We start from the raw sequence: 22,681 nt of genomic DNA on the forward strand, positions 1-22,681 counted from the left end.
CCACACTCGATATCTCCGCCCACGTACGATGCACAAAATGCACGTAAAAGGAGCGAGAAACCAGCGTTCTTTCAATATAAAAGCACGATTAAAGTAGAACTCACCGCTGTCCGCGTAGGTCTCTGAACCGTATCCATCCTGAAGTCCACTCGCCCACGTGCCCTCGTACCTCGCCGTGGACGTGGTCGATTGTCTGACACCGTATCGACCCTTGAATCCTTGAGACCATTCGCCGCGATAAATCCACCGTCCACGGGTTTCCATGCCCAGACCGTGGCGTTTCCCATTCTGCCACTGGCCTTCGTAAACCGATCCACTGAAATTCAATATTGTTGACGAGTGATAATACGATATAAGATGTTCTCAGAAAATCAGTCGCTTGCGTTTCGCCCCTTAGCCTCGATGCACCACAGTAATCAAAGACACTTTCCGGACTTGTTGCTCTTCGTGATTCAAACTGTTTTGCTAATTGGATTTGTCTCGTGTTTCTTACTGCTTTGTATTGAAAGGGAAGTTTCTTTCGGAGAGATAAGGCTCGTCGAAGGGTGAACAAGATCTCTTTAATACAATTTTGTGTCATGGAGATTGCTATTTAGAGAATTTGGAATATATAAAAATTGTTAATTTTATTGACACTAAAATTATGAGAATTACTAAAAGATTCCTAATATTTTATGGAAATTTTATAGATTCAGAACAAATGATTTCTGAAAATTTAAAAATTACTAACTCTTTTTTTTAATTATACACATTTACTAATATATATGCTTTTTTAACGATTTAAATATATGGATAAAACTTTTTTTGTTTACATCGTATATTTTTCCGATAGTTTTCATCTGGATTATCTTGACGCATGTTCTATCCTTCGTGTTAAATGATTGATCCGAAGTCACCTATTTGAAATATATGAATGTATGAACTGTTGTGTTTTTTATAGATTATAGACTGTTGGTTTGCGTATCTTTTATAAATCTGATCAATAAAAATAACAGGAATTATATGGAACAAATCAGATTTTGCTAGTCAGCTTCCAGCATACAATCGATACGAAAGGAACTCGTTATCGAAATGCTCTTTGGTCTTTTCAGCAGCTTTTATCGCGTTCAAATTCGAATACTCGTACGCTTTTCCACACAACAAATACTCGGTGCTCAAAGACGAATATGTTTCGCACGAGTGGATCCTCCTCGACTTCTGAAGGGAAAAAGAAACAGATGCTTCGATCTGAAGGAGCGATTTTCCTTTTTGTGTTTCATTCGAAGTTGCAATGAAGAATCTTTCTCTTCCTCGATATTGCGCCATGCGAAGAAAGACCAAATTCTTTGTTGGTTTTGTCGCTAACACATATACAGTTCTGTATATATAAAAAATACGTTGCAACAAATGTACTTTGTTCTTTTCACGGAAAAGATATACGTTTTTCATAAATATTTATTTGACACAGATAGCTTTTCATATAAAAAGAATCACGATTACTCGTTGTTAAAAATCAGTTTCTGTTATCTTTGGTTCTTTATCCTTGATACTACGGTTGTTTATGTAAATTCTTATTTTTATAAATAAAATTAGTCGAAGAAAACCTAAACTAAAATTTATTTTATTTTATTATTTTATTATTCTAGTATATTTGTTAGGTAACTTGTATATGTTTGTAACTTATATATCTTCACGTTTAGGTTTATTAACCGTTCTTTTCTTTTTTCTATAATGTGGATTTTGGCGATATTGCTTGCTAGAGATTATTCGGAAATTACGGTTCGACATTCGCGACAATATTCACGCACCAGTGTCGCTTGCACACAGCTCCAGAGCTCATTTTAATTAACAGCGGACGAAGATTGAAAATCGTGTTGATATCGAATATCGAAGACGGCCGCTTAGGAGAAACGAAAAATGGACAAGTCGTTGATATTCGCCATATGAATGAAGTTGCAACATTTTCCTGCGAATAATTTGAATTTTTTATTTTCAAACAACTGGAACTAAAACCTCTGACGTCATTTACTTGACCCATCATTTTATCTTATTGGATCCTTTTTCAGAAATCTTGTTGAATATAGAAATATCGCAACATAAACTTAGTACAGTCATCCACCTTATCAACGAAACAATATTTCTTCTTAATTTCAAGAGTTATCCGATGACTCACAAGCATGCTATCTATTTCCACCAAAAATATAAACGAATAAAGTTTTCCACTTTATTATGACCAATGACAGAGATAATTGCCGAAAAATGGTTCCACGTCATTTGTGGTCTCGAGTTCGTCATCAACGAAAGGCAGCATCGTAATTTATCGGGCATCCCTAGGAAAACGTGACTTGACGAAGACCTTGCTCCAATTTAGACGGAAACGAAACGACGGAATCTCTCGGCCCAGATACGTGGTCGCGAGAAACATAAGTTCCCCATCTTTGTCCCTTCTCCTTTTTTCCTCTTTCTATTTTCTTTCCACGGTATTTCCACCCTTTCAACGTCGCCAGCGACGCACTCTGATCGAGAGGAACCAACACCGAAACGTGGCGAGAGTATTAAAAGAAGAAACGACCACAGTCACGCTGAAAGATCTTTAATACCCTCTAATTGCTCATTACAATTATAGAATGACCTTGTTTGAACTGTTAAACACATGCACGATAGCCATCCGATAAGGTTTAGTCAGTGTAATTAACGATTAAAGTGGAACGATCATTTTCTATTTTAATTATTCTATGACCCTCATTATTGCGAATTGGATCTTGGAATTGATACTCTATGTATACATCTGTCACGATATTAATTTATGTAATTCGAAATTTTGAAGCGACCCTTCTTTCGTTTTTCTCTTTTTCTGTTTTATATTATTTCAATGATCATGCAAGATAATTTGGTAGTTTAAAATAAACGAAAAGACGAAGACAAAATCGATCAAGGGACGAAAACGTGTTGTTATATCTCAATTAGAAACTTGTTCGACGTGCGTGACTTTGATTCGCGATACGATCAAACCCAGACCTTTCGAATGACATTTTTCTGTTACGTGAGGTCACGGAATCCACAACGTGTTCTCGTAATTGTAACATGACTGGTTAACGTGGTTGGTTAATCGATACGCATAAAACGCACGAAAACGTCGTGCTTATCTACCACCGTTTAAGGAGGTCGCTAATTCTTCGATGGGTACTCCAACTTCGCTAATATCGAAGCCAAAATTCGAAGAATTATGGTATAAGTTATCACTGTCAAAAGTGTAGATAGAAATTTCTCATTATTAGTAAACTGCGAATATATAACTAAAGTAAATGGAACCGACCTAATTTAAAACCGCTAGCAGGAAACCTTCGTTTCTCTCGAGGCAAAAGAAAATTTGCAATATGATCTGTAACATGGAATTTGAATACACAGAGACGAACAGACAGTTTTGGTATCTGGATGTTTAGGATGGTTCAGATGTCCCAATAACTGACATTCGATAATATTGGTATATTCTTGGACAATCCGAAGTTTCGATGCATCAACGTGACCTATTATCCGAATAGTCGAACCGTGGCTACCGAATGCTTCAAGGATCTACGAATTATTTATGGTTTTTGACAGGGTGACGAATTCAGGATTGTTCCAAGTCCCGCGAAACACTCTAAATATAGTAATTTCAAATTCGCGATGATTCTTTTCGTTTCGGCCTAATCCCGAGTGTTCCCATTGATGAACACCGTCGTACTAAAAATACATAAAAATGTGGGTCAATTCCCCTATACGTTGAAACGTGCGTGTGTCAGCCGATGTTAATAACACTTATATTTACGAGCTCTCGTTGCACTGGACTATTTAAAGCTGCGTGACAAAATTTCTTCCGGAACGATCGACGGCTCAAATATAGTCGCGCAACTTACAACGTTACGCGGTCCCGTGGAAAAGAATCACCGAGAGAAATGTTTCCACAATTTTTATCACAGAAGCTTATTACACCGTCTTTTTTTTTTATTTATTTACGAATGAGGCAAAAAAGAAAAATGCCTTTGATATAAGAACGAGCGAAATGTATCTAGTGATTATATTTCATTTCATCAAATTTTTGCCTTGTCAAAAGTCAGATCTTCTCTAGAAGAATATTAGACTGTGAAAGTGATACATATGGTAGCATTGTTTGTTATTTGAGCAAACTATAGGTAAAGTTAACCGCTTTACTGACCGCAAAGATAATTATTTTTTATTTTTCTTCTCTAGGCGAAACTAGACAGAGATTTATTTTATCTTCGAAATATCAGAACGAATATATTATAGTTTTGCATATCATACGCGGCTTATATATTTTGGCATTTTTATTACCATAAATGTAATCTTCATATTGCTATACGTCGTTGCAAAAATCCTTTCGATAAATACAAACGTTATATATTATTATATTCTATATACATTGATCTCATTTGAAGAAGAAATGCACTTGTACCATTGAACACAATCGAAAAATCTCTCAAGAGGCGATTGAACAGGAATACCATTGAAAAACGAAAGAAAATAAGCTTCTATGATGAACCGAGGATTATTTCCCCCCTGTCAGAGCCGTTGGCTGAAAGTCCTGGAAATTTGGCGAAACGATTGTTTGCCGCGTCCGTGAACTAGGTCCTAACCGCTCGGATCCCACTGACCCGGACTCGTTGTCCTTGCACTCGATGACCTACTTTCAGGATCGGGAGATTCCCGCCCTGCCCCAGGTATATACCGAGATACGTGTCAAGGTCTCCCGTTTATCTCGAATTCACGCCGTTAGAGACGGTTCCCAAAGATAGAGTAAAATCAGCTAAATGCCGTACGGCCAGGCTAAATGTACGAATTTATCATCTCTCTATTCGATGACGTCTGCTAGTCGAAATCGGTTCACGCTTTCTTTCCACAAAAATGCATTGATAGTGCGACTGATAAATGGAAACATCGTTATTGTGACATTTATGGTTACTATTATGTGATTACTGTATTGTGAATACGTCATAACGTTCAGAGTTGCTTTTCCACATAACAACGAGACCAAATCCTCATCACTCAAATATCAACTTTGGTCATCTCAACTATAACGTTTCAATGTGCTCGTTAAAGAGCTCTACGTTTCCTCTTTGAGCGAAAACCTTCATCCGTTTCGTGGTCGTTTATCTGGATCTGTGTCGTCTTTAGGATTCAGAAGATGAGGTTTACGGGTTCTTTCTGCTTCTAGCGATGTATGTAACCCGTGAAAGCTCTGCTTTTGCTTTTGATAGAAAAGCTTCCACTACCTAATCCTATATTACGGGCTGTCTATATTTAAGAAAACGATAGTTATATCATTCACGTACGACGAAATGGTAGATGAGTTGGATGAAATTTGATCGAATATAATCGATCGTTTCAAGTTTGGACCGTGTTTGTTCTATCGAGAGTAATTATTTTAGTCCTCTTGCGAGTCGAGGAGATTTAGCTTTCGAGACAAGAGAACCGAGTTTGAAAGCATTCGACCGCGATCGAGATATCGATGCTGTGCCGGTGTATCCCCGAAATACTCGGGCATGCACGCTCCAGCAAGAACTAACGAGCCTGAACCAGTTTCATTTACACGGATGCCTGTTTCAAGTGTTTATTATTCACCGAGAATCTTCAAAATAGAAAGACGAGTGACAGCAAGCAAATCTAATGTCTGTTTTTGTAGTTAATGGAAAGGCAATTAGAACATGAGGTAAAGATTGTTCTAGATAAATTGAAGATGAATAACGTTTTTATTAATTAAATTCATGATGCCTTTGATTTGACATCGTTCCGCTAATTGAAGACGGTTTACGATCTGGATAGTAACAATGTACACGGAGATTGGCTTAACCGAGAAGATCAATTTTAATCCGTAACGAACAGAGAGGGCATTTGTGGTTTTAAATCGTTGAAGGCCAGAATTTCAAGAGTTGCGATGTCTTTGTAGTATCTTAAACGAAGTTTCGAAAAGATCCGTTTTATCGGAATTTTAATTTAATCCACATTATTAATGTTTAACTATAAACCACTAAGAAACGATTTTCATATATAAGTTGCATTTAATGATCGTCCTTACGTTTATTTTATAACGACGCATTTTGATAAAAAAAAGAAAAAGAAAAAGAACAGAAAGAGCCCGTATATCAACATCCTAACGGAATAACTCAGGATTCTCGAAAAAAAATAAGAAACCCGATCAAAATTCGCCGGAGAGAGTCGAGAAAAGCGGCGCTAGTAAGCGAGGCAAGGGGTGAATAGAGCAAATTGAAAGCATGCCAAAAATTAATAAGAATCCGAAGGTCTGGTCTCACCTAGGCCAGGTGTAGACACCGGAGACCTCGAAACCAAAATGCCAGCTACCAGAGTATGCACCTTGGCCCTTGGGTCCCGTACATACGCCGTGTCCATGAGCTTTTCCATCTTCCCAACCGCCGCAGTAGGTGCCGCCATCGTCGAAATCGAATCTGCCACCGTTAACCTGGGCACGATTAGACGCCGCCGTGGCGGTACCTGTCGCTCCAGGTTGGGCAGTGCTTATGCCACCTGTTTGAGGCAATTCAGCACCACCTGCCACCCCGTTCGGCGCTGGCTGTTGCTGCATCTCTTAACACCACTTTCTAGTCTTCCACCACCTCCTCCTCCTCCACCACCAATTTGTTTCCCCACCACCCACGTCGTAATCTTTGCCTTTTTCTTTTTCTTCCTCGTCGTGATTGTGGTCGTAGTCGTAATCGTTGTGGTTGTCGTGCTCCTTATCGTCGTCTTCGTCTTCGTCGTCTTCGTTAGTGTCGTCGCGCTGACCCGTTACCAAAAATCGCACGCGCCTCGTCTCCCTGCTGAACGTTGCTCCGTCATCCTTCCTTCCTTCCACCTCCACGGTTCTTCTCGTTTTACGCGTACCACCAACGGACCTCTGCAAGATCACACGAACAACCCTTTGTTGATCACTCCAAATCGTCGACGAGAAACACTGATCGCGTCAACTATTTTACTTAGCCACGTGAAAACTCGCGTACGCGATTATGTCCGATGTGTTCGCACGGGAGCGCGGGGTCGTCTTAAAGAACGATTCGAAGAATCGACGAGACTCGAGCGCTACTATGCCCTAACGACGAGATTAGGGTAAATTTCTCTGAACCAGCATGGTCACGCGTTATCGATCAATGATCGACCGGTTGGTTATTTGGATGTCAAGGATACGGTTTTTCTCTTCTTTGTGTACGATCTATAAATACGAAATTCAGCCCGAAGCGAGGCTAGACGAGAACGCTCTAGGATTCGACACGGGTTAATTTTAGTTGCCGTTGGTCGGACAGCAACGGACCTGAAAGGAACATCATCGCCGCAAAACCTCGAGTCTCGGCAATACGAACTACGATCACAGTTCACAAAGACGATCTCGTGACTCCCCTGCGAAACGGCTTCGACCGGCTTCCCGTGGCCTTGAAACACTTGAGGACACAAGGAGAATCGATACACCCGTACGATTTCCTTCGTAGCACCGTGCGTCGTTTTACACGTTCGATACTTTCGTCGATTTCTTATTCCTTGCACTTCCTTCTTCTCCTCATCCCTACGTTTCTCACCACTATCGATCGACAGGGTTCTGGCGATTCCGCTAATCGATCGCCGATTATCCTTCGAGCCTAACACGCGCTCGACTCGCACGCACACGCAGCCATTCGCACGCACTCGTCACCGTAAGCAGCCAGTTTAAACGCGGCTCAGATTCCCTATCGAGTCAGCAGCTGATTTCGCGCCACGCGCCACGAATCCGCGACAATCGATAAAAGGAAAGGGAGAGAGAGCGCGTTTTCTCTTCTGCTAATTCGCCCCAAAATCGACGATTCCGATCAACGTTCCATCTAGATCCGATCACCTGTGGTCAGTCGGCACTGCGCGAACGGCACAATCGACGATACACTTTCGAGTTTTCCCGAATATCAACGTAGTAGTATCCGTCTCCAGGCATTCGATGGGCAGTCTTAATACCAGGAGAGGATGCAGCAGGTTTTTCGTCGAACTTGTCGAAACTCGACGGCTGAACAGCAGCCGCGGTTTCGCCGTCCGTCTGACGCCGTTACGCAACGCTTCTATAAGCATCCGTGATCCGCTCGGAATGTGACCCTCTCTCACTCGCTCTCCCTCTGCTACACAGTCTATCTCTGTTCCACTCTTTCTCTCGTTGCTCTCCTCCCCTCTGCCTCTATCTCTCTTGTTCCACCTCAGCTTTAGCTCGCTCCTATCCTATGTTCTGTGTTCGTATGTCGCTCGGTCAGTTGTTAAAACGAAGGCGCGAAAGCTCGTCCGATTAGAGGAACAGTTGGAGCTTGGTTCCTCTCTAGATTAGTTGCTGGTCGCGTTAGTCTACGTGCAAGTAGTAGATGAAGAGAAGAAGAAGAAGAACAGCGGCATTCTGTACCGCCTGGTCTCCCTGGTCCTCCTACGTGCGAACACGATGGCCAGTGAATCAGCCCGCGCCGCCTCTTCCTACATGCGGCCTCTTGTCGGTCTTAAAATATTCACTAGACTTCACGACGAGCAGAGTTTCGCGAGGAGCAGTGCCGTTCGGCCAGGGAATATAGAGCGATTCCTCGTTGGGCTCGACGGCCGATTCACCTCTATCCTTTCGTTTCGTGGATCCACCGAACGAAACTACGCACGCGGTACACTATAGCAGAAAACGATAGAACGCAGAAGAACGAGCGATTAGCCGGTTGAAGCACACACTCGCACCTTCTTCTCTCTCTATCTCTTCTCTATTTCTCTTTCTCTTTTTTTACGACGTACAGGACAAGCTTCTAGGGATCGAGATGATCATCGGTAACGTCACCGTTGCCTTCGTGTCCGATCGCGATTTACTTCGTGTTGTTAAGTCTTGGTAGGAGCGATAGTCGTTGGTGTGATGGTAATCGCGATGGTACGCGTCAGCATGATCAACGGGGGCCCGGAAACCCGGTGTCGTCGCGACGTCGACGTTTAACCGTTCGCGACCGCTGGCTAGACACGATTCACCGCACCCGCCCAACGTCCGTCCGCTCTAGCAACACGCTAGAGCGGTGCTCGTGCTCGAGCTCTAGCCTCGAGCTTCTCGGCTAGCTGGCTAGGAGCTTCTATTTTTACCATGGGGTGGCGAATTGTTCCCCACACCGGCGGCGGCCCACGAGGCGGCAGCTCGAGCGGACCAGAGGTTCGCCAATGCGACCGGGTTCAAACCATTTATAAATAGTAGGAGTTTCTCGCGCCGCTCGCGGAAAATCGGCGACGATTTGCCGAAATACAGATTCGGGTCTGACTCGATGCTTTCGAGGACGTACAGTACTGATTCCTGGATTAACCTGTTAACCGGGTCATCCCTTAACCCTTTCACGGTCCAATACTTATTTAGCCTCCGAGGAAAATTATGTTTTAGCGATTATTGATAATAAAAACAAATTTTGTCGAATGATCTAAGAGATGTCAAATAAGGACATTCTATTGATCGAGAACGTACTAAAGTACAGATAACGTTACGTACACGTAATATATATCGAGAGTGAAAGGGTTAACCCTGGTTCGTGAATACCAAAGAATAGCTATAGAATATGTTAATTGAATTCGCAAGAGGAATTTACGATAGGTTTGGTTCAAGAAGAATTTATATCTTTGATGTCTGGGTGGTTTAATTCGTCGATGAGTGCGAGGCAGTCGAGCTGTTCGTATTTCCGATTAACCAGCCGCCTTGTCGAACACGTGTACCGGAGCGTGTAGATAAAAATTAATGATATTTAGAAATAGCATCGGCGAACGCGATTGATACGGTATGGGCTCTGAATCCCAGCGAGATTCACGTGTACGAAACGAACACGCTATATTGCTAATTAACGTTTGTTGATGTATCGTGTATACTTGTATACGTAGGAGCTTGCACGAGTGATTCGAAAGAAAATTTCTGAGAGCCGGTAAATAGAGGCTGTAAACGGCGGTAAAGTATCATGGCATGAGTGTTCATTCAGATTTGTATGATTACTAATTCATGGGAGAATTTACGTGTTTGATATATTTAGATGATCCAACTTTGAATGAACGCGTAACGAGAAATATCAACAATTATATCTAGCACACGTGTTTCCTATTCGTAGAACATCCTTGCATAGAATGAAATTCGAGGAAATTTACGAGAAACTTGGAATGTTTCGTTCACTCGCCTTCTCAATGAAATCCGGAGAATATAACTTAACGAAAAACTTAGAAAACTCAGTGATAGATTTTTTCATTCTACCAAAAGTAGAAACATTAACGATCACATTCGGCGCGCAATCATGTTCCCTCTTAAATGGAATATTTTTCTTCAGAATGAATTCAAAGAAATTTACAAGCAACTACGAAAACACTCAACAATCTGCCTTTCGATTTGATAACAGAAGAATCTTGACAACAAGTAAACGTAATAACTTGCACGTCGTTGAGTTGAAGTCGTAGTAAAAGTTACGAAATGGGGGGTGCTTTGCTTGCTACGGGAACATGCAATGAGATCTAAACGACTGGGTGAACAAAGATTTCGATCGATCGATGAAACAGCATGGACGCGTCTATAGCCGGTGCATAGGACTGCATTTTTGATGCTGCACTCATCAATGTCGGTCAGTCGCTTTCCTCCCCCTTACAGAAACTAGGCTTCCTTGAATTTATTAGAATACATTCCCCCGTGTCAACGATCCTACGAGACTCCGACTGTAACGTTGTCTATTTTTTTTATCTTCTTCTTTGTGCGTCGAAGAATGAACGAAGAGAGCTGATCGAAAGCTACGGAGTCTATGTAGAACGCGGACCGTCCAATCCTCGCTCGTGTCCTCCCGCTTTTTTATATAACAGAAATCAATTAATCGATCCCCCTTCGGTGTGCCTATTGTTGCACGCAACAACGAGAAATAATTACGCGTTCCCCGATGATGCTCTCACGCTCGCCGGCGCGGTCACGAGAAAAAGAAAAGAGAGGCCACAAAGCGCCGGTATACCCTCATTATTAAAATAACTCCTCCTAGAGGATCGTTTTTCCCTCGAAATGCTCGTTCGAGTGCCAACTTCGAGACGATCGACCGCCTTCTTCGCCCAAAAATCCATCGATTTCCACCCAGTTAATTCTTCCATTTCGGTTCGATGCGAACGCCTCGATCGGCGTTTAGTCGGCGAAAAATATTACAGGCCAAATCTAAGCGAACGTGCGACGCCCTCGTTCCACGCATGCCTCTTGCACCTGCGGACGCGTCCGACCGCACCGTGGCTGCGAATCGCATCATCGTCGTCGTGCGTATCCGTGATCTTTGTCTCGTGTCACCCACTGATGATTATACCGATGTTCTATGTATGTATATAGTGTCATGGCTATCACGCGGTCGTTACGCGGGAACAGAAGCACCTGAGGAATCGTCGGTAACGTCCACGAGGCTTGAGGATTCCTTAGAATCTTGCGAACTTACGTTACGCGCTCTGATATTGTAAGTTTTGTTGCAGTAATAAATAATAGACGAGTAATAAATGTCCGTGGAAAGGAATAATCTGCAGGTAATCGCGCGCATCCAGAATGTTTTCCAGTAAAAACAAGAAATCATGGAAAAGAGAAGCACGCTAAAATTAATCACCGAACATTCTATAATACGCTTAATGGACGATGGATAACGAGAAATCGATAAACTCGATCTATATCGAGGTAAGAGCAGATATAAATATTTCGGAGTTGAGATTATCACGCAGCAGAATTGGTAGTCCTCGAAATATCGCGTCACCGGTGACCAAGTCGAGGAAGATCCTTACGTCTAGTGGTATCCTGCGAATGGACGAGTCGGGATCGATCCGTGAAAGAAGAAAACCGACGCACTCGCGACCCAAAAATACTTGGGAAAAATCATATTCGAAGCGCAGCTGCAAGCATCACTAAAGAAAACACACGGAAATAGAGCGGACACGGCTAGAGCACACGGCTCGCGCGCGCCAGAGTGAGGCGCTCGTGTCACCGTAACCCATCGGGAGAAGAAAGAAGCTAAACTAGAGTCCTTTCAACGTATTCTTCTCACCAACTATCCTCATATTTTCTCGCCATAATTCACGTTGCACACGCTCCACCCAGAACACACCACCAATTTTAAAGCTCTCTCGGGTTCGCACTTCCGATCGATCGATCCGCGCGAGCGGCACGTGCAGTTTTCCGCGGACGATTCCGGCCGAGTCGTCTATCGCGCACTACGCACTGCTCCGTGGAAAAACACGTTGTGCGTTTTTCCGCACACGTGCGCCCCGGCCCGCACACGGCACTTGTCAAGCGCACTTTCGCAGCTGCGCCACACCGCATTCACGCATGCAACCCTCTGCAGCAGCACAGGCACACGCATTCAACCAGACGCACGTTTCATCGATACTATATCGCGGTATACTTGTGCACGATACTCATAGTTTAACCGTTAATACGATGCGATCGAAATAGAGAAGATCGGAAACGACGATATACCGTGCCGTGATGTGGCGTCTCGACGCTCCGGCATCGATGGGCCACCGTGGACGCGTCGATCGTTGCTTCCTCTGTTACTCTCCACCGTTGCGCACCGGTCTCTGGCTCTACTCGACCCTGGTCCTTCTTCCTTTTCGATCGTTCACTGCCTATCCTCGTCGTGGTCGTTGTACGATGATCGTGTCACGCTGGTCGTCGCTGTAAAGTTGTCTTCTCTTGTTCTCAACTCTTCTACACTTCCTGTCACTTCCGGTTCTCGCGTGTCGTTCCGCAATAAAACAGGTATACTATGCCCCGCGAGATTCGTTTTATTGCGGAGGCTCCGGCTCGGTTTTCCACCTCTGCGTCGTCGACGTACACGCACCGTGGATACGGGAACGTGCGTCAGGGTGGTGGCATGATTGCGACTATCCACCTCAACGTACATCGCCGTCGGCGCTGCCCTCGACGCCGTGCGACGCCGGCGTCGTGGCGCCTCGAGTCGGCCGCTCGAGTAGCACACATGCGCTGCTCGATACCGATGGCCGCGATTCGTCGTTCGCGCCGTCTGTCTTGAGCGGGATATCCTACGGTGAGCGAGTTTGTCCGATGAATTTTCATTATATCAATCGAATCTGGTTTTTGATTATTTTTACTAGATAAAGCTGCCACTTAGCGTTTCTGTGGTTTGATTAATTGGCCTGTGATATCAACGAATGAATTGTTTTTAAAAGATGTGAAAGATTTCGTTCGGTTATTTGGATAGAACGAGGTTTCGTCTCGTTGCGCTTAAATTTTAAATTAAAATAGTTCCACAAGTTTATATATAGTTAAATATGAGTTTCAAGCAATCTGACAGTCTTCCAATCTAAATTTCTAATCTAAACTCCATGCCATTTGTTTCGGCTTATCTTTTGAAATAGCACAATGTGGAGAGCGTCGTTCTATTTAAGCTCAAATATCATTCCCGAAATTGAGAAAATATTGTTGCCCGAATGGTCGTGGCAAACTTTTGCAATCGAACTTTCAACGAAGTTTCATGCGACAGAGCTTCGGAGTTACGGAGAGCAAATTATTTCGAAACGTTTTAAATTAGAAAGAAACGCGAACAGAACCTTCGAACATTGCAGGTTTCCACAAGCTACGGAGAGGGATGTTACGATAATTCGAACGTGATCGAACTAAATTTCAGGCTCGAGCGAATTCACTTCTATCAGGTCCCGTACTCGAAAGTACATATAAACAAGAAGATGGGATAAGGAGGGATGGCAGAACACATTTATGTGCATGTCGAGCTAACTATGTAGTACATATTTCGAATGTAGGATACAATATGTGACCACTGGATGGAAAATCGAGGTGTGGCAGCGTTTACTGGAAAATCGAAGGCAATTACTTCTGTAATACGCTTCGTAAAATTCAATAGATTCGACTATCGACAAGAGAAATGGTTCATCCGTCACATTGTCGTATCTTCCGTATAACAATACATCAGATAAATTTACGAATATATCTTTTTCGTGATCGAGCAATTTAAATATTAGATAAATTCTTGGAATCTTGATCACGTGAGCTCGTTGACCGTAGCTTATTGTTTCATTTTACGATAAAATTACATTCGTTATGAAAAGTACGAAACACTTTTATTTCTTAAATTATAAGTTTGAATTTATCAATGACATAGGATTTTTTATCCTTAAGTAAATATCTATGAATACTACGATTCTGTTTTCTTATTTATAGTGTACAGGATTCTTCCAAAACAATATCGTTTATTAATCGTTGTTAAACAAATTTTGCCGTCTGCTGGCAAGATGTCAGCACAGGGCGACTGGTAACATCGTCTGTATCGACGGACAGTTAAATATCGACATTAAATCCAAGCTCGAATAGATATCCACCGTTGTTGTGTTCGTATGCACTGCATCTCATCTGTGATTGGCGATCATGTTCTTTGCAATATCGAATTTTACCATCGAAAGTTACCCTCAGTTAAATGTGCACATGAGATACATAATAAATATTATCATACTATAAATTTTGTTACACGAACTGAAATACCGACTGTATTCCTCTCTTACTCTGTCCTTACTTATTATCATGTTTCTTCTCATTTCTCATCCTTTTTACGCCCTCTCACTGCTTGTTTTTCTAAGATGCATAGATGACATTGTAAACTATATTAATACACTATAGAAATATATTTAATATTTTAAACATTGGTTGATCCTTATTGTCGAAAAACGCTTTCAGTATTGCGTTTGTTGCGATAGTTAAGTAATTCGATCGTTGTCCAATTAATATACATATTTAGTAGTAGAATCGGTGTAAATTTTTATTTCGAATATTATATCTTACGGAAACAGTTAAAAATTTGGAGTTTATCTCGTCGTTGTTACGTATGCTAATTTACAACAGAAAATATCGTTCGAGATAACTAAAATCTACGACATTGATTATGTTTGACATTATCATAAATCGTAATATCGCTATCGATTTGTTTCATTACGAAGTGAATCGTGAATTCTTCTTATAAAAGGTATAACCTTTTACATATTTATCGCTATTATTTTTTATTTATCACAGTGCTATGTTCTTATAATAATCATCCTAATGAAACATGAGAATTAAAATCTTATCCTCTTATGAGCGAATAAAAATCAGATTATAGATAATTAACGGAGCTGAGAAGCTAATTACATATGTATTTATAATATAGTTAATTAGTTGTTAATAAGCATAAGAATAAAACGTTACATTCCTAAATCAGCTATCATTCATCGACATATCTACGCTTCAAAAAGCTGTATCGTAATTTATGGTGTTTCTATTTCTACCATCGCATAACCGCTAACTTGTCAGATTACACGCTATCATTGACGTAGCTAAATGTGAACCAGATTTATCTCACGAGCAAGAAGTCAGTAGCAATATATGTACATTTTAGTGACAAATCTTTGTATTCGATAAAAACGTATAAAAAAATATAATACATTTCTTGAGGATTACATAATTTCACGTGTTTCTCTAAGAAATGTGAGAAATCTCGCTGATAAAGATACTTTGATGTACTTTCTCCTGCAAAGTTGAATGCAACGGTTGACACTAACAGAAAGTAAGAACTCAAGAATAAATTCACGTTTGTATACTCAAAAGTCGATTCCCAATACAGGTGAAAAATTTGAAATTATTTTCCCAATTGTATCCATATCGAGATTTGTTTTAATTTTATTACTAATTAAAATTCCTATCGAATAATATTACAATTATCGATAGTAGTTTCCTGTATTTCGATTAATTTCAAACGAAATAATTTCATAAGAAGAAAAGAAAAACCTAAACCGATTATTTTTTTAAAATAACAAAGTAAGCGCTATCGAGCACTTTATCTTCTTTCGATAAATTTCTAACGAAATAATTTTCTAAAGTAGCAGAGCTCGAGGCAGATATTTCTTTGAAACGCTACATTTATCAATAGTCATCTCTTTTCTTTTCGTAAATCTTTCCTGAAGGAATTTCCTAATATTACTGAATTTTAAGGTGACTTTTTTTAAAATTCTTAATTTCTACGGAACTTTTGACCAATAATCCATGTTTTAAAATATTCGTAAAAATACGAAAATGGATCAGAAATTAACTTAATTAGATCAGATGGTTTGATTAAATAGTTAAATTCATAATTTATCACGAACATTGAATCGCTACGCCATTGGATAGCCAAGGCAAAGTCTAGTCAGGGAACAACTAACTTGTATGCATCGGATTTCAACCGGTAATAGAATTATTTTCCCTTGCCCCCGATTGATTTCTAGGCAGTGTCCAGTACTACGTGCAGTGTCTCATAGGTGAGAACTCGTGTAAATAGTTAAAGGGAATGGAGAAAAATCGGGAGCATGAACGAAAGTAATCACTATTGTTGATTTTTCGATCAATCGTAAATTTAATAAAAATCGATTTTCGACGATAAATCTGATAACAGTTAGATAGTAAATCTAAGTGTATCGTTTATTTTGTAGTCATAGCCATAAAAAAAGTCTCGCTAGTTTTACGACTAAATTTAAAAAATGATATTCTTCACTGCATGTGCGATATGAAATATCAAATGGAAATTACATCAAGTGAGAAAGTATCGAACGTTGAATTTATTATTTTTTAAGTGACAAGATTTATCTTCGTTTTAAAACAATTAAGCAAATTCACGAGATTATCGAGAAATGTTCTATCAGACACATTGAGTCTTCCATTTACTTCTTTCATTTTCTTCATCATAACTTTATTTTATTGATCGTAGAGAATCTCTTCTTCTTTAGGGGATTGAATTTTTTCAAATTGCATCGAATTCGTATAATTTCAAGTTATTAATTATTTCAAATTAAATACTTCAATAGCGGAAAAATATTTGTGGATCACTTGCGAGATTTCGTTGAATTCATGAAGAAACAAACTCGATAACCTCTAACCCTGCCGAAATTTATTAATGTTCATGAGTCATATACAATTAGTATCTAGTCTACCTCTGGATTCTGCCAAAGGAACACGTACGATTAATCGCGTGTAAGATTAAACGCGGTGCATTTTCTTCAGAACCGAGCCGCGTTTCAACAAAAATCTGTATTTCTTCTTATTCAAACTCTAATTTATTCGAATAAGAAATAGATGGTGATTAGAAGCAAATTAATTGAGCAAACCGGAATTTATTCTTTAAATTCTTTGTCGTCATCGCTATTTCAATTTCAATTCGAGTGTAATTAATCTGCATCCTTACGAGAGGCCTAATCGCGTCTTACTTGCCACCGCATAAACTTTCTTGTTATTGTTATTTCACAAAACTTCGCATCTGAAATACGTGAAATCTCTTCAGCTATCTAACGCTCATTTCTATTGCGATGTTGCGTCAGCCAATGATCGTGAGTTATCATTAAGTTCTCTCGAACATAACGAAGTGGTGCGAGCCATCGATCGTGTTTCTTTTTAGACGTAGCAACGCAGCGACCAAAAGCATGGATCTCCTCGGTCTAACCTTCCAGTCTCTGGATTTCAGGGACAATAAATCTCAAGAAGGCGATTTCCTTGACTTGGAAAACCAAGAATGCGAGGAGTCTTCCGAACAATCCAACAAGAAACCATGGAAAAAATCTAAGGAAGACTTGGCGTCGTGTATCAAGACCGAAAACCAACATCCAAACCAACAACTGAGGATGATTAGCTTGGACGAAGTTGCGTGGCATGACACTGCTAACAATTGTTGGATCGTGATACACGATTTTGTTTACGACTGCACAGAGTTGTTGAAGAACCATCCTGGTGGATCAGACGTGATTCTTGAATACGCTGGCAGAGACGCGACTTTGCCGTTCATTGGCACTGGACACTCTTCTATGGCGAGGCAGAGCTTAGAGAGATACCTCATTGGTGAACTTCCGCTCGAAGAAAGAATCTTTCGTGTATCCAACGGTGTCAAAGTCGCTGGACTTTAATGTATAATTACGTTTGATATTCTATTTGTTAGATGATTTTTGTTCAAAGACACGTTATAAGTATATATAGTGTTTTGTGTGTGTGTGTGTGTGTGTGTGTGAAGATCTCGAAATTGTGAAATTTGACCCAACATTAATCTTATACAGTATGAAGGTTTTGGAATTGCAAACCGCGATAATTACGCGATTAGACGTAAAGATCAAAGACCAAGGCTAATTTCAGTTTTCCCGATACTCTTAGTCTTACGACGAATTTTTCCGTGCGCTGCCGTCCTTTTATGCATTACGCCATTAAATATCTGTATTAAGTGTATCAAGTTCCTACGTTCTCTTTTTACAGTAATAGAATAAAGAAATTTTATGAAGTCGTTCCTTAAATCGACGAAAGAAACGTATCTTTAATGTTAATGTTTTATCATCTTTTGATACTTAAACTGCGAATATAAGCACAAGCACAAGCACATCGCTATATTTGTGAAATAGATTTATTACGAAATCAATATCGCGTCGCATAATTGTAGTGGATGATGAAATGTTTAAATGTTATAAATTCTACGAATTTCTATTCTTTCTGTTTATAACGTAGGATTTAAAAATACATTTATTATAGTTCAAAACACTCTAAATGTAGAATGACTTTCAACTTGTTATTTCAGGCATTGAACTGGATTCAGTCGAATTTAGTATAAGATAAAAATATTACCTACGTTCGATCGAAAGGAAATTCAAATATAAACTGTAAAATATAACTTATAAATAGAATATAAATTATAAAATATTGAATAAGCTATATGATATAACGTATGAAAATATAAATATTCTTTGCCTAGCAATAAATCAACAATCTCATTACTATTCTATGTTGAAAGCAATATTACGAATCACTCATTAATACCCGAAAACCATGCACACGAGATTCTAATTCATGCACTGTTTCACACGTTTGTTCTCGTTTGAAGCGGAATTCAAATAACGATGACGAATTAACTATCAGCGTGTATTATAATTTCACCGCGGCATCGCGCACCGGTTCACCGCGTTGCTAATACAGGACTATCGTGCCAAGTACAATTAATCGATGCAATAAGCAGCGAGTCACGTGAAAACGCGCAATTCATGCTTAATTATCCCCGGTGACGATCTTTATTTGTAATGTCGATATGCAAAGACGATAACGAGGCTTTAATTGTTTCTTCTCATCGAGCTGTTGCATCGGTTCGCATCATTTGACACGCGATCTCTCGTTCGTTTGATCGGCAACCGGCATATTAACGACGTAGAATAATCCGATGTCGTGTCGGAAAGTAACATTAAATGTATTAATAAAGCTCGCGTAACATCGGTCTCGGAGCGGTTAACAGAGAAAAAACGCGTGTCTACAGCTCGTCCGAACTGAAACAGAAAATTCTACACGCATAATTAGTAGACGGTGGATATTTATCAATTGGAAATATGTCGACGTATACAGATACATACAAAATATACAGATAACATACTAATGAAATTTCGACACATTTCGTATATTCATAATAGGTATCTTGGAATCTACTGTCGAATAATTTCGTGAGCCTGTGTATATGTATCTCATGCAATATTTTTATTTTTTCAAAAATTATATATGCTTCTATTAATATACGTATAGACTACATAGACTGTAAAGCTTAGCTTTCATCGGGCACGATGTATTTCTCGAGTTAAAAGCAAAGGAAGCGCGTGCAAGGTCGATAAATCAGCTTTTCGGAGCATCGTCCCAATTGAGTCGGCGTATACTCACGGGAACCGTCTGGGTTATTGCAAGAGGTGTTTCATTCTTTAATTAGACACCGTGAAATTAGATACGTTCGGTGTGTCTGCGGTTGCGGGTTAAGGTATTTAAGTCACGCCTTCCTGATCATCTTACATCGTTCCATCTAGCACTCGTTTTTTCGTGCCCATTTCGCGACTGTACCTTTTGGTTTCTCCTATATGTACAAGTGAAAAGCGCGTTACGCTTACCACGACGATATCGTTCAACGTCGTGCTGCAAACGTACATCTCAGTATTAGGAATTTACACTTGTGCGAACAACGAGAAATTTCAAAAATCATTGGGATTTTCTTAAAAACTCGGGAGCTATTATATTTCGTTTGAATTCTTTGGGATATAAAGAGGAATAAAAGGGGAATAAATGGTACGCTTTACATCGGTACATTATATTTCTTGGTCCTCTAAACATTCATAATATACACAACATACAATATGACATAGCGGTTCAGCTTTGTTTAGTTTCTCGTTCGAACGCGGTACCGATAGAACGTTGTAATTAAGTTTCTCGTTACTTGCGAACGTTGCTTTTCCCTCCGCCACTATTTCCTCCTCCAAGTATCTATCGTGTGCCATTGTGCACAAGGGCAGGAGATAGATCAACATTCACGGAAATTAGTAGGAGATATACACAATGATGAGAAAAATATTTCTATATCGGAGTAATGCGTCTACTAAATACCATCGTAGATTCTGTTCTCTTTTTTTTTTCTTTTCGTCTTTTTCTTATTTAGTTTACAACGCTACGTCTCTTATCTCGTACTTTGTATGGAAACACTTGACCATTTTTCACTTTCGCTCATATTCTCGTTGAACGATTTCTCTCGTTTCGTCTTCGCTTACGGTTTCGGATTAAATTAGAAAATTTCGTTCAGTCAAATTCAAATTCAGAGAAACGATACGTTACGCTCACCAATCGCCTGGTTGCTTGCATTGTGCATGCTTTACTCACAGGACAATGTTCGGACGATAAGATTTCCGCGCTATTTTAGGAGAATCGTAAACAATGCAACCGAGGAAAAAGGAAACTTTTCATTTCGCAACTCGTTTCACGCAAGATTCACGTTCAAGACTAATAAACAAGATAATTAAAGATAAACGATTACTTAATAAGCGTAAGGTGTTTATAAACGCCGACAAGCGAAGAGTTTCACAATTCAAACACCGAAAAATATTCAATTTCGTACGCTCGACGAAACGATTCCATACATACGATGCAGTGCGAGCTTTCTCGTTTAAACGACGGTTGAAACACGCAAATTGACACGAATTAATCTCGTGCGGGAGAACCTATGCATTTTAGAAGTTTCGCGCTCTTTGGCAGTCCTGGGTTCCATTTCCCCTGCGGTTAATTACGCTGGAAGTCAAGATGCTCCGAGAAATAAATCCCCTTCGACGCATCATTGTTACACCTTCTTTTACATTTATTATCTCTTTATCGCGTGAACGATAAACTGTGTGCGCTTAGACGTACATGTATCATCTGAAGAGACGATTTTCCTGTCGCTGTCGTTATTATAAACGCGAAGAATAATTTTAGTCCTGTTACGATCTTTCAATTTTTACTTTATAATCTCACGTTTCAATTGTAAAGATCTTAAGAGACAAATGTATATATATATATATATCATCAAACAAAGTAGTTGTACCAGATTAATTTTTATAAAATTCGGTTATAATTTTTATAATAGAAATAATGCAAGTGATTCAATCAATTAATCTGAAGGATTATTATATATAATATATGTAATAATAATAAATAATAATAATATATATAAATAATAATAGCTAAGAACGTAATAATATTATAATTATTATGTATATATTATATATAATATTATTATATAACTATTTATGGGAAGAATAAAGGAGGCTTTTAAAGATGAAGAAACACGATTCACTCGAGAGTGATGGAAAGAACGTAGCAGGATTAATTATATATTAATTATATACCACTGAATGCAATTCTTCTCGTTCACCTCGTAACGAGTGCTTCGTCAGTTCCGCGTTTCTGTTTAGTCTTGGAAGTCAAGACTCTTGCACAGTTTGTGCTCTCAAGCCTCGTGGAAGCAACTCGAAAGGAGATTAAACTGTTTTCATGGTCGAAGAATGCTCGACAGCGCATAGGAGAATCACACGCTTGAAACTCGACGAGGTTAATGTTAGCTAACGTTAGATCGTTTGAACAGGAGAAGCACCACGAAGTACTAAATCTACGCGACTGCATTATTTTTTTTTCTCCGCTTTTTCATTCTTTGTAACGCTAAACACCGTCTCGAGTTCGTTCGAACACGAATTCGTTCGTTTTTCTAGTAAACCGAACATCATTCGTCGACTCTATGCATTGAACTCTATGCGTTGAACGTTTATTTCTATGTCCGTCAATACGGCGGAGAATTGACGACACGCTGATTTCGTTATCCTTTCGCCGTATTAATTTTACAGCGAAATTATTTGCGATTTTCGGGATTTCATATTAAGGAAATGAGTTATTAATCCCTCGAGTGCCGATGACGTTTCATTTGCGTATGCTGCGTTGCTCGAGATTACAGCGATCGATCGGGTAAACACTGTGGATCACTGAGAGATTCGTGGATTATTCGTAGCGGTATCCACATCGATCCGTGCGAAAAGTCAGAGTTCACCGTGCGCCCGTAACGTGTTGTAACACCGACTATACGTATCGTGAATTATTTATCAACTGAAATATTGATTTTTTAACGAGATGATATAACGATTGACGAAGAAGCTGTTGAATATTGTTTGGAAGCAATTCGTCGTTCGAGTAGAAAAAGGATTGACAGGTATTCGTAGCAAATGGTGATTGACAGATATTACTTTAATTCCTTATCGCATAATTCTTTCTTTTCGTTTTGTTTATCAACGATAAAATTGTTTAGTAATAAAAACAACTATTGAAAATGATACATTAAGTGATGTATTTCATTACAACAAGACAGAA

At 39.8% G+C, this 22,681-nt stretch overlaps 2 protein-coding genes across 3 annotated transcripts in view; one reads left to right on the plus strand and one right to left on the minus strand.

Moving 5' to 3' along the window:
* LOC117206233 (junctophilin-1-like) overlaps window positions 1-12,892 on the minus strand; it is a 45,829-nt gene extending 32,937 nt beyond the window's left edge. The window contains 3 exon segments of the mRNA XM_033445384.1: window positions 105-316; window positions 6,288-6,889; window positions 12,461-12,892. Of these exon segments, the coding sequence (XP_033301275.1) occupies window positions 105-316; window positions 6,288-6,577 (502 nt within the window). The 5' untranslated portion in view covers window positions 6,578-6,889; window positions 12,461-12,892.
* LOC117206234 (cytochrome b5-like) overlaps window positions 1-18,585 on the plus strand; it is a 68,527-nt gene extending 49,942 nt beyond the window's left edge. For both annotated transcript variants that reach the window (XM_033445386.1, XM_033445385.1), the window contains one exon: window positions 17,415-18,585. In XM_033445386.1, the coding sequence (XP_033301277.1) occupies window positions 17,440-17,916 (477 nt within the window). In that variant the 5' untranslated portion in view covers window positions 17,415-17,439 and the 3' untranslated portion in view covers window positions 17,917-18,585. The remainder of the gene's footprint in view (window positions 1-17,414) is intronic.
* Window positions 18,586-22,681: the final 4,096 nt, after the last annotated feature.

The sequence above is a fragment of the Bombus bifarius genome, unplaced genomic scaffold (genome assembly GCF_011952205.1).
Source record: "Bombus bifarius isolate JDL3187 unplaced genomic scaffold, Bbif_JDL3187 scf7180000008000, whole genome shotgun sequence".
Taxonomy (NCBI): domain Eukaryota; kingdom Metazoa; phylum Arthropoda; class Insecta; order Hymenoptera; family Apidae; genus Bombus; species Bombus bifarius.